The sequence below is a fragment of the Lontra canadensis genome, unplaced genomic scaffold (genome assembly GCF_010015895.1).
Source record: "Lontra canadensis isolate GAN:19392208 unplaced genomic scaffold, GSC_riverotter_1.0 scaffold56, whole genome shotgun sequence".
Classification (NCBI taxonomy): Eukaryota; Metazoa; Chordata; class Mammalia; order Carnivora; family Mustelidae; genus Lontra; species Lontra canadensis.
In genome coordinates, this window is record NW_022631050.1 from 8,352,491 (window position 1) to 8,365,411 (window position 12,921).

The 12,921-nt window shown below is 44.4% G+C and overlaps 1 protein-coding gene across 1 annotated transcript; it reads left to right on the top strand.

Moving 5' to 3' along the window:
• Positions 1-1,475: 1,475 nt before the first annotated feature.
• On the top strand, positions 1,476-10,793 carry HRG (histidine rich glycoprotein). The gene is made up of 7 exons (XM_032875596.1): positions 1,476-1,749; positions 3,434-3,550; positions 4,380-4,470; positions 5,609-5,775; positions 6,757-6,840; positions 8,550-8,651; positions 9,900-10,793. Exons 1-7 carry the CDS (start codon positions 1,555-1,557, stop codon positions 10,713-10,715), a joined length of 1,572 nt encoding a protein of 523 aa, XP_032731487.1. The 5' UTR covers positions 1,476-1,554; the 3' UTR covers positions 10,716-10,793.
• Positions 10,794-12,921: the final 2,128 nt, after the last annotated feature.

Sequence of the window (12,921 nt, forward strand, 5' to 3'; positions counted from 1 at the left end):
GGGTGCCCTTTGGGTGCCAATTCTGACCAAGGTGATAGGCTGGTTCAGATATCTACTAGGGTAAATTGTAATTCAATTGGTCACCTAGCATGATTGTGCAGCTTTCTCTGTGTGTTACAATTTCATTGGCCACCTGTGCATGGCCAAGCCCAACCGCATGGCCTTTGCCCTTAAAAGCTAGTCTGTGAAGCAGAGAGGGGTCACCCTGTCTGTAAGAGGTGCGGCCCCAAACGTTCAGTTTGATTCTTGATGCTTGGCACAAAATAAAGCTTTGCTTAACCTTCGCTTTGTATCAGTCTCGCTCCTTTAATCACGGACCCATTATTGGGGGACCCAACATTGGGGACCCAACAAGGTGATTCCCAGTAGTATGAGAACCACTGCTTTGGCCTTTAGAAACAACTCACTGCAGAGAGAGAGCAGGAAGAGGGGAGCTGCTGTTCAAGGGACTGGTCATGGGAGGGAATCTGGGATGATTCCCTCCGGTCCTGTCTGATGCTGGCTGCCTCTGGTGGGAAGAGTGTGTACAGGTATATTGTTTCTCTAAAAGGGTGGGGTGGGGTATCAATTTAACCCGAGGTCTGCCTCCCATGCTGAGCCCCTCCTGGGGGGGATTAGTCCTCCCAACCCCTTTTCTGGGAGGGACATCAAATTGCTTGACTCCTACCCTTACCACCATTCTCTTCTGCATAAACCAATTCTCTTTAGCATACTTTAGGGGCCACAGAGAACTGAAATGACATGGGGTGTCCCCAATTCTTCTCAGATACCGTAGTGATCACAATGATAACAAGACTACACATCCCTTAGTCAACACCTGAATGCATGCCGAGCATTGCGCTAGTTACTTTCTATGTGTTTTCTTATTTAAGCATCACCCAATCCTGCCAAGAGTTGTGAGTCTCCATTTTGTAAATGAGAAAATTAAGAATGAGAGAAGTTTTGTAGTTTACCCAGCATCACACAGTAGGAGAACAGGGCAGGTTTGAAATTCAGATCAGACTTCAAAGCCACAGGCTTTTAATCCTTCTATTTTACTCAGAACTCAGTTCCTTTTATGGTGCTAACCATTTAATGTGTTCCCTCCCTTAGGCAATGCAGCTACATCCTACTGAGGACTTTGGGTGTCATAATGAGTTGGGGGGGCGTGATGATGGAGATTCCTGGTGAAGACAGGCAGGCAGATGGCAGAGAACTGCTCTACTTCTAACCCCATCCTACACCCCAATGTAGGCTGTGCTTAATTAAGGTCAAAAACACACTCTGGATCTGCTACTACTAGAAAAATCCAGATTTCGTGCTGATCACGGGTCTACCCACTCACCAGAGGCATGTCTTGACTTTCTGTCCCCAGGGACCCACTAATCATTTACAGCATGTTGACAGATGTTTTAACCAGGGGTCAAGGTGACTCTTCCCGGTTACATAACAGAAATGCATAAAGACTTTGTTTAATCAATTGTGTGTGTGTGTTTGTATGTGTTTTAGAAAGTCTGTATAAAATTCTCTGCTGGGATAAAACTATAGCAAGGGGTGGTTTTACATGTGTGGGAAATGAGAGCCTTCAGGGCAACACTGCTCCTGCTCCCCTTGGTCGCGCTGCATAACTGCACTGCCACCGTGAGTCCCACAGACTGCGATGCTACTGAGCCCTTTGCTGGGAACGTGCTAGACGTGATCAATAAGGGACGGCGGCATGGCTACCTTTTCCAGTTGCTGCGGGTCGCTGATGCCCATGTGGACCAAGTGGTGAGGAATCGGCAGGGCCAGAGCTGAGCTGGGAGACCAGGAGCCCCGAGGGGGAAAGTGGTTCTGGGCCCAAATCTTGCTGCTTTGCACTATGCAGTGGCTTTGCCTAGGGCTTCCAGTTTAGTGTCTGCTGCTGCTCTACATTGTTCTTCTTTCCTTCGAACTCACATCTGTTATTCGTATGTCGTTAATTGTGAATCAGTCTCTAAGTCCCTATAAGCATTTATTCTGAGCCAAATCAAATTATAAGTACTGTAAGAGAAGACTTAGAGCAAAGCGTGGCCGGGGTCCTCAAGGAAAGAATCGTTGGCTCACAGACACACACAGGCAAACTGTGTAAGATAGGGCACACTTCAGTAGCCAAGTGAGTGGTATAGGCACTGAAACAATCTAAAGGAAAGGAGATTAAAATTGGGTGGGAGAGGGGTGTGGGTAGGGAATCAGGAAGGAGGGTGTCAGGGAGTAATTCCACATAAGCCAAGGGATGGGGGGGGGGTGATTCCAGAAGATTTATGTGGGCTTTGGAGCAGCTATCAGGTTGGAAGAGAAACTAGGCTTATCTTGAAGCAAAGAGAGCCTACTGCTTTCACATAATAATAAGATTAAATGCTCATTTGGAGTACATTTGAGGGCTTGATAGAGATTCTGGAAGGAGGCTTCCCTCCCCACCCCACCCCACCCCCAAAATAAGCACTGGGCTTCCCCACATGCTTCCTTTGGTGGAACTGCTAAAATCAACGAGGCCAGACTATAGAGCTGTGCAGAAGACAAGCAGAGAAATTCTACTTGTTACCAGTATTAGAGACGGAGACATTACAGGCTGCAGAGACCAAGACCGATTGCTGGACTTTAAGATCCAAGCAGCAATTCAGCGACTGTTGGTTCCATGTGCAGAGCATAGGATGGCTTGGGACAGTGCTACCTCTGAGTGGTGGTGAGAAGTTATGTGGGTGAGTAAGGCAGGTCCACAGTGTGCCTGGAGAGATGGAGGCAGGTGACATGAACCAGGAAGCTCTTTCATGTGTTCAGGAGGGAGGAAATGAGGACCAGCCTCAGGCAGTGGGAATCAGAACAGGAAGAATGAAGGAAAGACAGGCGACATTTCAAAGAAAGACCATGGGCAAGCCTGGTGCCTGGATAGTGAAAGCAAAGGAAAGAAGTCAAAGTTGATCTCCCGGTTCTGATTCTAAGCCAGAGACTAAGGTGATCAGTAATTAATGATGCCTCTGCTGAAAGACAAGGGGAGTTGGGAGAGGGAGCTGGTTTGTAGGAGAAGAGAGTGGTTTCAGCTTTGGGAAAGTTGAAATCAAGGCAAGCAATCCAAGTTCAGGAATAGAGCTGGGAGAGAGGACATGACTGCGCGTACAGATTGGAGGCTGTCATCACTTATAATTCTGGGCTTGCACCTTCACCACCTCCACCCAAACCCACACTGCTATTTAGTGGTTGCTTTTTAAAGCTCGTGGGCAGAAGCAGCATCATGACCAGTTAAAAAGAACATTTGGAAGCAACTCTTTGAAGCTATTTATTCAAAATAAGTAGATCAAATGACACAAAGGTAGGACATCCGTGAGGGTTTGGAGAGGAGCAGGACTTCTGTTTCAGAAATAAAGAGACTGCTTTTCTCGAAAAAGCACTGGGCTCCCACATGCTCTTCACCTGTTGCTCTCTTGGCATTCCTCAGGAATCTGTGGCTGTCTATTACTTAGTCTTGGATGTGAAAGAATCTGACTGTTCGGTCCTATCCAGGAAACGCTGGGATGACTGTGAGCCAGCTCTTTCTAAACGTGTACCTGAGATAGTAAGTAAGCAAGGTATCATTCTCCTTCTTTTATCGTTCTTGACCTTGACCTCTGTCTACTCTGCTTATGCAGGGTGGCTGCATGCCTGGTGGATAACACAATGAGAAAGGAAGAGCAGATTCTGCCTCTTGACTCATGAAGACTATGTTGACCTTGAGGAATAGTCTCTTGAGAGCCATACCTGGGATCCGGGATCCTGGGGATTACGATCTCATGGGATAACAAGCCCAGCTGTGAGACCTTGGGCAAATCACTACAGACGTTAGAATTTTGCCTCCTCAAAGAAGAGGAGGGGTTTGGAGTAGCTGGACCCTAGGGTCCACTCCATGGGTCTAAGTACCTATGAACTTGTGAGTGTGTCCTGTAAAGACTGGCCCCATCGGCAGGAATAGCCAAAGGGATTAACTGCAGTGACCTTGAGGAATAGGGTCTTGTTCTACACATTGTACATGGGCACTCAGGTACCAGACTCTCCACCATGGGAAGCGAACACAAAGAAGATTAAGCACATATACAAGATTTCACTTCTAGAAAATAAGATGTTTGCATACGTAGAACTTTTAGTACTTTTTTCCCTTGAAAATGTTTGGGATATGGTCATGATCTGTTTAAACAGTTTCTCCCTGGCTCTCATGAAGGTTTTGGAAGCCTACAGCGTCCAGCTCCAGGATATAGACTAAGACAATACAAGTTTTGAAAGAGGATTTGGTGAGAGAAAACATAGCTGAATTCTCAGTGGATAGTAGGGTTAGTGACCTCACTTTTTGTCCCCTCACATTCAACCCAGGGAAAGCAGTATGCAGTGACACAAATCCTTTTCTCTTACAGGTGATCGGACAGTGTAAGGTAATAGCTACACAATGTTTGAATGACTCCCAGCATTTCAGAGTGAATGACTATAACTGCACCACGAGTTCTGGTATGTTCATCTGTTAAAATGCTAATTCTGGATTAACAATTACACCATGGTATTCATCATATAATGCTAAGAAATGGTTCCTGCCCTCATAGACTCAATTATTATTTGCTGTCTTCATAGGAGAAGGGACAGGGTTTTCTTCTGTTACTGGTATACCTTCCCTTAAAGAAATTCGATATAGAATAGAAATCTGTAAGAGGTGGTACAGTATTATTGCAGAGAACATGTGCTCTGAGGTCACATTTGAGTTTGAATCCCAGCTTCCTCTCTTAATAGTTGTACCATCTTAAGGGCAAGTTACTTAACCTCTTATGCTTTCCTCCTTTGTAAAATAAGGATCATAATAGTATTAGCCTTCCAGATCCTTCTTAGAATTAAGTAAGATGCTCTATGTAACATACTTTGCAGACTACTTAGCACTCCATTACTGATTTCAGCATCTAAAAGTTGTGTATTACTGTAGAGTTCCCAAAGCGGTTATAGTTTATCCCATTTCTCATCTTACAACAAGACCATACGAGGTAAAGATTATGATACTTTCTACTTTAGAGATAAAATAACTGAGGCTCAAAGAGGTTCAGTGACTTGGCCTTGGGAACACTGCCAAAATGTGGTAAAGACATGATCCTATTTCAGGACTGTTGACTCTGAGTGCCATCCTCTTTTTTGTTGTTGTTTCCAAAAGAATCATTACAGAATTCCTTTAAAAATTGTCCATTGCAACATGATTCAACTTACTACATTTAATAGCCAAACAACTCCTTCAGGAAGTCACCTTGAAGAAAGGTTGACCTGTATCTTCTCTCTCTGGGCAAAACTCTGTTAATAATGCCTCTGCCTCCTCCGAGAGACAGGAGTTTAGTGAAATATTAACCCTTTGTGAGTGATGGGAGGTGTGTCTCAATGGGTTCACAACAGAGACTAAAGCATCAGAAAGATCTGGATTTAAGTTTAGGTTTGCTGCTGACTGGCTGATTTGATCTCAAGCAAATCACTTAGCTTCTCCAACCCCCAATTTGCCCATCTGTAAAATGGGAGCTATCATTCCTCTTGCTACCATACTTAGGTGTATTAAGTCCCAGCATTGACATTGCTGTTTCCAAACCAATACTACAAAATTGCCATCTTCTTTCCCCAGTCTCTTCGGCACTGACCAATACTAAAGATAGCCCTGTACTCTTCGACTTCTTAGAAGAAACTGAGCTTTACAGGGAACTAGCCAACAAAGCCCTTGAGAAGTACAAACAGGAGAATGGAGATTTTGCTGCTTTCAGAGTGGACCGAGTGGAGAGAGTTGTCAGAGCGGTGAGTCTCTGCTCACGTCAGCTGGCTTCTGAGGGCCCAGCTCCAACCTGGCAGGTCCAGACTCGATGGCACTGGCCCTCTCCACTGCCTCACATGTCCACCTCCTTTCTAACTGAGGGTCCTTTTGCAGCCTCAACCGAAAGGCAAGAGATAACGAAGAAACTGTTCCCCTGCAGTTTTTTAATGTTGGGGAGTTGTGGGGAGTATAAGTATCTACTGAAGAGGAGGGAAAACTCAGACAGGAAGGAGGGAAAGACAGAAGAGCATATTGGGGTTACATGAGTCATTGAAAATCACCCAGTCCTAACCTCCTTGTATGATGATGGGAAATTGAGGCACAGAGACACCGTCTCAGCACAACCAGGGGTGTGGCTGGTGCAAGACAGTTCCCCTGCCTTCCATTCCAGTCCAGGGCTCCCATTGCCTCCCACCCAGAGGGATGTTGTAAAGTGGTTCTCTGATGAATGTCTTGCATTTTGAAAATGCCAAGTTAAATTAATTACAGTGTGTACTTGTGATGGAATGAATACAGCACAGTTACTAGAGAGAATGTTTTGGGTCTGTATTCACTGGGAAGAGTCCCTAGGGGGAAAAGCAGGTTAGAGAATGAAACTTAGACCCTGAGCCCATTTGTGTTAATTAGATATGTGTGTATATGGGCAACATATTTAGGAAAAAGCTAGGAGAAACACATCAGATACGTAGGGGTACCTCTGGAAAGAAGAGATCAGAAGCAGGAAGGGTGAGTTTTCACACTGCTTGGTTATGTCTATATTATTTGACCTTTTCAATGAAATAGTATTTACCTTATCACTTATGTGGTAAATTTTTAAAAGACAGTGGCCATGAGAAAAAGGGCACGTATTAGCGATTTGAATCACCATGGTGCTTTACAGTCCATTGGGTAGTAGGCATCTATGGCCTTTTCCTTTATTCTAACTGCTTATGTGCCCGAAACTGCTTTGATCCAATTTGTTCTAGAGAGGAGGGGAAAGAACCAACTACTACGTGGACTTCTCTGTGAGGAACTGCTCCAGGAGCCACCATTTTCCCAGGCACCATAATGTGAGTATAATAAATGTCTCTGAAATACCAGGTAACATTCAGAGACCACCCCCCATGCGTCAGGCACCCCTCCAGGGTTAGCCCCGCCACTACCCTGTGAGGAAGATATTATTTTTGTCTCTCTTAGAGATGGAGAAACTGAGGCACAGGGAAGTTAAATGAATCATAAGAGTACAATTTTATAATATGCACAATAAATACCTAAACTTGACACTGAGATTGAACTTGAACTCACTAGGATTAAAGACTTAGCTAAAGAATTAAGAGCCTACACCATGGGTGCCTTCGTTCACTTCATCTCATTTGCCCTTCACAGTGACCCCCTGTGACAAATATGGACGTACCTGAGGACCAGCAAGGGGGCCTGCCCAAGGTTCATATCCAAGCTGAGATTAGAATCCAGTTCTCATAATGTTCAGTCCAGTGCAATTTTCCCCCCAATCATTTATAAATGGATACTCACACATCTGTAGAAAGCTTTTATTAGTGAAACTCAGCATTTGTAGGGCGACTTAGAATTTCCAAAACACCTCCACTGATGTTATTGCCTTGTTGGATCCCTGTGATAACTGTGCTGAGGAGAAGCAAATGTCTGCCTTCATTTCTCTGGGACAGAAGGACCCAGAAGTTTGACCAGTTGCCCAAGTGCACTTAGCTAGACAGTGTTAGGACATAGGATTTTAACAGTGGGATTCTGATTTCAAGTTCAGGATAATTCTGATGTTTAACAGCATATTCTCCAGCATATTCTCCAGAAGAGAGGAAACATTCGTTAGTTCCCTTCTGGCTGGTCAGTGTTCCCACCTGAAGCAGTTCTAGAATCCTGCCCCCAGAAAAGATACCTCTCTCTCTCAGTCCCTTCTTCAATAAATCCTTAACAACCCAGTGCAGAAACTTGGCAGCTGGAGAAGAGGAGTCTCAGTCCTAAGGGTTTTGCAGCATGATCTCATTTAATTAAGCCCTCCCACAACCTGAAGGTAGTTAGAAATTTCAAGTAACTTGCCTAAACTCACACAACTGGTAAATGGTAAAGCCAGAATTCACATAGCTCCGTCTGACTCCAGAACTGTTCTCAGAACCTCAGTGCTTAACTGTCACATCTAGAAAAGCATTGTCTTCTTGTCCTAGTCTAATTTTGACAGCTGGGTTTAGGAACCTCTGTGGCATAGGGATGCCAGCCAGTCATAGTCTCTGTACTCAGGGTATGGCCCTAAATCACTTTGACAGGGTCCAGCAAACCCATTTTCATACTGGTTCCCTCCTTTCCAGCACTTTCCTTCAAGGGTCAGAGTAAAGTTGTACAAATCCCTCTTCGGCACCTCTCTTCATTCTCTCTAGGCACAGGAAATTGGGTGTCCCAGTGCAGAAGGGTTGGACGAAAGGCAAGGCATCAATGATGGGTTATCCCTCACGATCCCCCATGGGGTGACCCTGGTGTGACCCTGGTGTGACCCCTCAGGGAAGAGAACCACAGCAACTTGAAGTGAACCACTTAGGAAACTGCACTTTCTCCAAGTATTGGCTGGGAAAGATTGTTAAATAACTAGCAGAGATATTTGACAATATTACCCTGATTTTTCTAAAGCTCGTCTTTCCCAAACGTATAAAAGTTTACAGCTCTAGCTGTGCACCTTCTTACGACCTGCACACACACATACACATGCAAATACATACGTATACACACTAACAGGCTTCTCTCTTCTTTATAGGTCTTGGGATTCTGCAGAGCAGATTTGTCCTACGATGTAGAAGTCTCTGACTTAGAAACACCAGAACACATTGCCATAAACTGTGAAGTCTTCAATTTTGAGGTGGGTTGCTTAAGTCATCTTTGTAATGGGCCGTGCCTTTGTCATGACATATAGTGTATTTTGTTCTTTAACTCTGGGGGTGGTGGGGAGATAGGGATAGAGGCAGAGAGATAAGAGGGGGCTGAAAAGGAATACAGAGGGAATAGGCCCCCAGGGAACAAATGGGGTACAATTGCTGATATGATACCCCAATTGGGAAGAAGTAAGCTTTGTAAAGTAAAATCATAACCAATTCAATGAATGTCTAATGAATTTGAAAATGGTCCTTGTAGCCAAAGCTCCAGTCCTGAGACTCAAATCTTCATTTTCGTCATCAAGCCTAGAACCTAAGGGGAATGAATAAACCTCAAACACATTACATAAAGATACATAAAATAAGGCACAAAGCAATGTTTCACATCTGTCCCGGAAAGCTTTGCTCCGTACCAAGATAGTCATCACAGTATTTTTCATGTCAGCAAAAACTGAAAATAATCCAAACGTCTATGTGCCAAACCATAAAACAAAGGTGGGGGGCAAGGCAGGTTGGTCACCAGGAGCAAGGCTCCACAGATTTTTTTTTTTAATTAAAATCTCGACAAGAAGGAGAGTGAAGAAATGAAATGGTCACCCTTAAGGAGTAAGAGATGCTTATACTGTATAAGTAACATTCTACAATGTAATTTCACCATTTGATGTTGAAATGAGAAAATAGGGATGATAAGTAAAGTTTTTCATAATACAATATTTATTGCCTCTGAAGAACCACCTTTACTCTGAGATATCTTTCTGACTCTTGTATTATCAAAATATTCTGATTGTGAAATGATGGTAGCAGATGACAGTTTTGTTTGTATTTTATTTTATTTTATTTTATTTAAGATTTATTTATTTATTTTAAAGAGAGAGAGAGAGAGAGAGAGAGAGTGCTCAAGCAGGGAGAAGAGCAAAAGGAGAGAGAGAGAAAGAATCCTAAGCGGATTCCCTGCTGAGTATGGAGATGGATGTAAGGCTTAACTCAGAACTCTGAGATCTTGACCTGAGTGGAAACCATGACCGGATGCTTAATTGACTGAGCCACCCAGGTGCCCCATTGTTTGCATTTTAAATGTCAGTTTGGATGGATAAAAGTTTGAGACTGCTATCCTATTTTTAAAATTGATTTGTGGAATCTGGAAGTCTGAAATCCATTGGTCTAAACTGACTTTCACATCTAACTACTCCTTTTGTGTTCTGCAATAACACTCACTTGTCTGTATCCTTTACCAGGAATGTAGAAACATCAGTGGTATACCACACCATTTTGGCCATCCTCACCACTCTGGTAGGCATGAGCATTCTCTTGCTGGGAAGCCTCCATTTAAGCCTGATGAATTTAGAGATCACCATCAACCCCACAAGCCACATAAATTTGGATGCCCACCTCTCCTAGAAGACAGACCACCATTTCAGGCAGGAGCTCCTCCACGATGGCCCCCTCCAGGACCAGGATGTCATCACCCCCATTTTGGCCTCAGTGGGACCCATGGACACCCTCATAATCATAGTTCCAGTGAGCACCATCCCCACGGATACCGTCCTCATAGGCATCATCCCCATGGTCACCATCCCCATGGAGACCATCCCCATAAGCATCATCCCCATGGGCACCATCCCCATGGACACCATCCCCATAAGCATCATCCCCATGGGCACCATCCCCATGGACACCATCCCCAAAGCCATGATTTCTTTGACCATGGGCCTTGTGATCCACCACCCCAAAGCCAGGGTCCCGAAGATCACCATCGCCGGGGCCATGGCCCACCATCTAGGCACTCAGAAGAAAGAGGTCTAGGTAAAAGACACTTTCCCTTCCACTGGAGACAAATGGGATATGTTCACCGGCTACCTCCACTAAAGGACGGTGAAGTTCTTCCTCTTCCAGAAGCCAATTTTCCCAGCTTCTCATTGCCAGACCTCAACAATCCTAAAAAGCCAGAAATTCAGCTCTTCCCTCAATCAGTTTCTGAATCATGCCCAGGGACATTTAAGAGTGAGTTTTCACATGTCTTGAAGTTTTTTGCATACTCACTTCCAAAATAAAATCTGATTTCCTCTATGGAGAAAAATTAATGTTCTGACTTAGAACCACAAATAAAATATGATCAATAATGAATACAAAATTCATGTACTTTAGCCTTACTTACATATTCACAGTAGGGCAAATGTTGGTGGGGGAGGAGATGGCATGAGAAGAGAGAGACGAAAGGAAAGGAGAGGAAAGATGTCAATGCTACAAGTCTGTCACTGACCACGAAGTCCTTGCAGCAAATCTCTGATCCTCTTTCTTTCCTGGATTTAATAACTCCTTTAAGTCTAGAGTCTTTCCTCACTGAGTAGTTAGGTTGTAGCTGGGCATACCAAGAAAGTATGTTTTATCAGTCAAGGGATTATTCTTCTAACCCAAAATTCAAATTCCCTCCTACTTGTTATTTCTAGTCCTCTAAGTTTCCCTTTGGAAAAAAGTAAGTTCTAAACTCAATTTGATGCAATCAAGGCTTCGGCTATGAACTACAAAGAATGTTGCAGGAACAAATCATAACCATGAGTTCAGGTGCACAAGAAATATCACTTCATTTTCAGAAGAAATTAATTTCCATTTCAGGCTGCCATCCTGGTAGATTAAGAGGAGACTTAACCTCAGTTCTTCTTAGAGTTCCCTCACCCTGCTACTCCCCACACAATGTTGTGCCGCAGTTCTAGAATTTCATGTAATGCCAAGGTGTTTGGGTGGTGGGCATGAGAAAGGAGGTCTGAGTCTCCTTCACTGGTCCACTAGCTTCCCTCCTGCTGAGGGATGCTTACTACCCTATACGCCTCCCTCCTTGGGTTGAGCTTATCAGCTACTGCTGTATCAAACTGAAGGTAAAAGAATCTCTGCAAGACTGCTAATGAACTTGTCTGCCCTGGGCTATTCTCTTCCTGAGGTCTTGCTGCCTTCCAGGCTACATGCCCAGAAAGCAGGGCAGACATGTTCTCCGCTTAGGACCCCCAGAAACCTTTGTTCTGCTCATATTTTCCCCCTAGGCTAGGGGTGTTCTAGGCTCAGGTAACCTCTCTTTATTCAGTTTTGGTACCAGAGGACTCTTTCTCCATAATTAAATCCTCTTTCTTTTCCCTTCTTCCCAAATCAAAGCTCAAGCATTTAGACATAGGCTAATAAGACTTTGGGTTTGCTACCTGAATTACTGGAAGCACTTGTAGGTACATAGTGATGGCAGGAGGTAGATATGTGTGTGTGTGTGTGTGTGTGTGTGTGTGTGTGTGTCTGGGCAGGGGAGGGAGGTATAGGGGGAAAAAAAACCTAAATGCTAAAGGAGATGTGGGTAAGTTGGTTGTTAGGCTGGGAAAAAAGAGAGGCCCACAAAGAGGCAGAAGCTGAAACTGGGAGAGAGAAGAGAGGTCTAACAGCACACAGTGCAGGAGGAGTTGGAATCAGAACGTGGGGTTTATTAGAAAGTTTCCTTAGGTTTGGTGAGTAGACACCCAAATCCACCACACTGGAAACAAGATGCAAGGAGCGGGGAAACAGGACCTCATTCAACCCATTTCTTCTTATGCTTCTCTACTGTCTTCTCCACCCTGGGGAGCATTTTACTTTCTAGAACCAATGCAACTGAGTGAAGAGAGACTGACTTGACCAGAGACCGGAGAGGATGCCCATATTTTATTTTTGGTTGCCCCAGCGTCCTGGTGTGGGACTCCCGGCATGCACTACGTCCCCGTGCACAGGCTCCCCAGGCATGCAACGTGACCAGTAGCAGCCCACATTTGCTAGATATCTTGCAAATAAATGATTAAAAGATATCTGTATGTTGTACTCATTGTTGCACTGTTGTGCCACATAGTGACCTTCAGGAAGGGTTTTACGAAAGTCACCTGGGAAAGGGAATAACAGGTGACTGGTGTTTTTTTTTTCCTCCTCCTTTAATAGTTTCTGATTTGTTATACAACCTTGTGCAATCATCTGGAAATGTGCTCTGTGCTCCTACGTGCTTCCTGAATGCAAACAAGCAGGTTAATGACCCCAGTGTTGTAACGTTTCAGCCTGAAATCTGCCTGGATAACCCAACAGAGCCATTTGTCCTTTGGAAATAGGGTGAATGGTGTATGGTGGCAGGAACCCACCAGGACCCGGAGCCCTGAGGCAGAGAGATGCGTGTACAGAGATAAAGGCCTGGGAATAGCTAAAATCAGCATCAAAGTTGGCGCCCGATTCTTGATTCTTGGTGAACCTGTCCCTCTGCTC

Coding starts and splice junctions, on each gene's coding strand:
- HRG (XM_032875596.1), top strand. CDS start 1,555: ATGAGAGCCTTCAGGGCAACACTGCTCCTGCTCCCCTTGGTCGCGCTG. Junction 3,551..4,379: donor CTAAACGTGTACCTGAGATA/GTAAGTAAGCAA, acceptor TTTCTCTTACAG/GTGATCGGACAGTGTAAGGT. Junction 4,471..5,608: donor TAACTGCACCACGAGTTCTG/GTATGTTCATCT, acceptor TTCTTTCCCCAG/TCTCTTCGGCACTGACCAAT.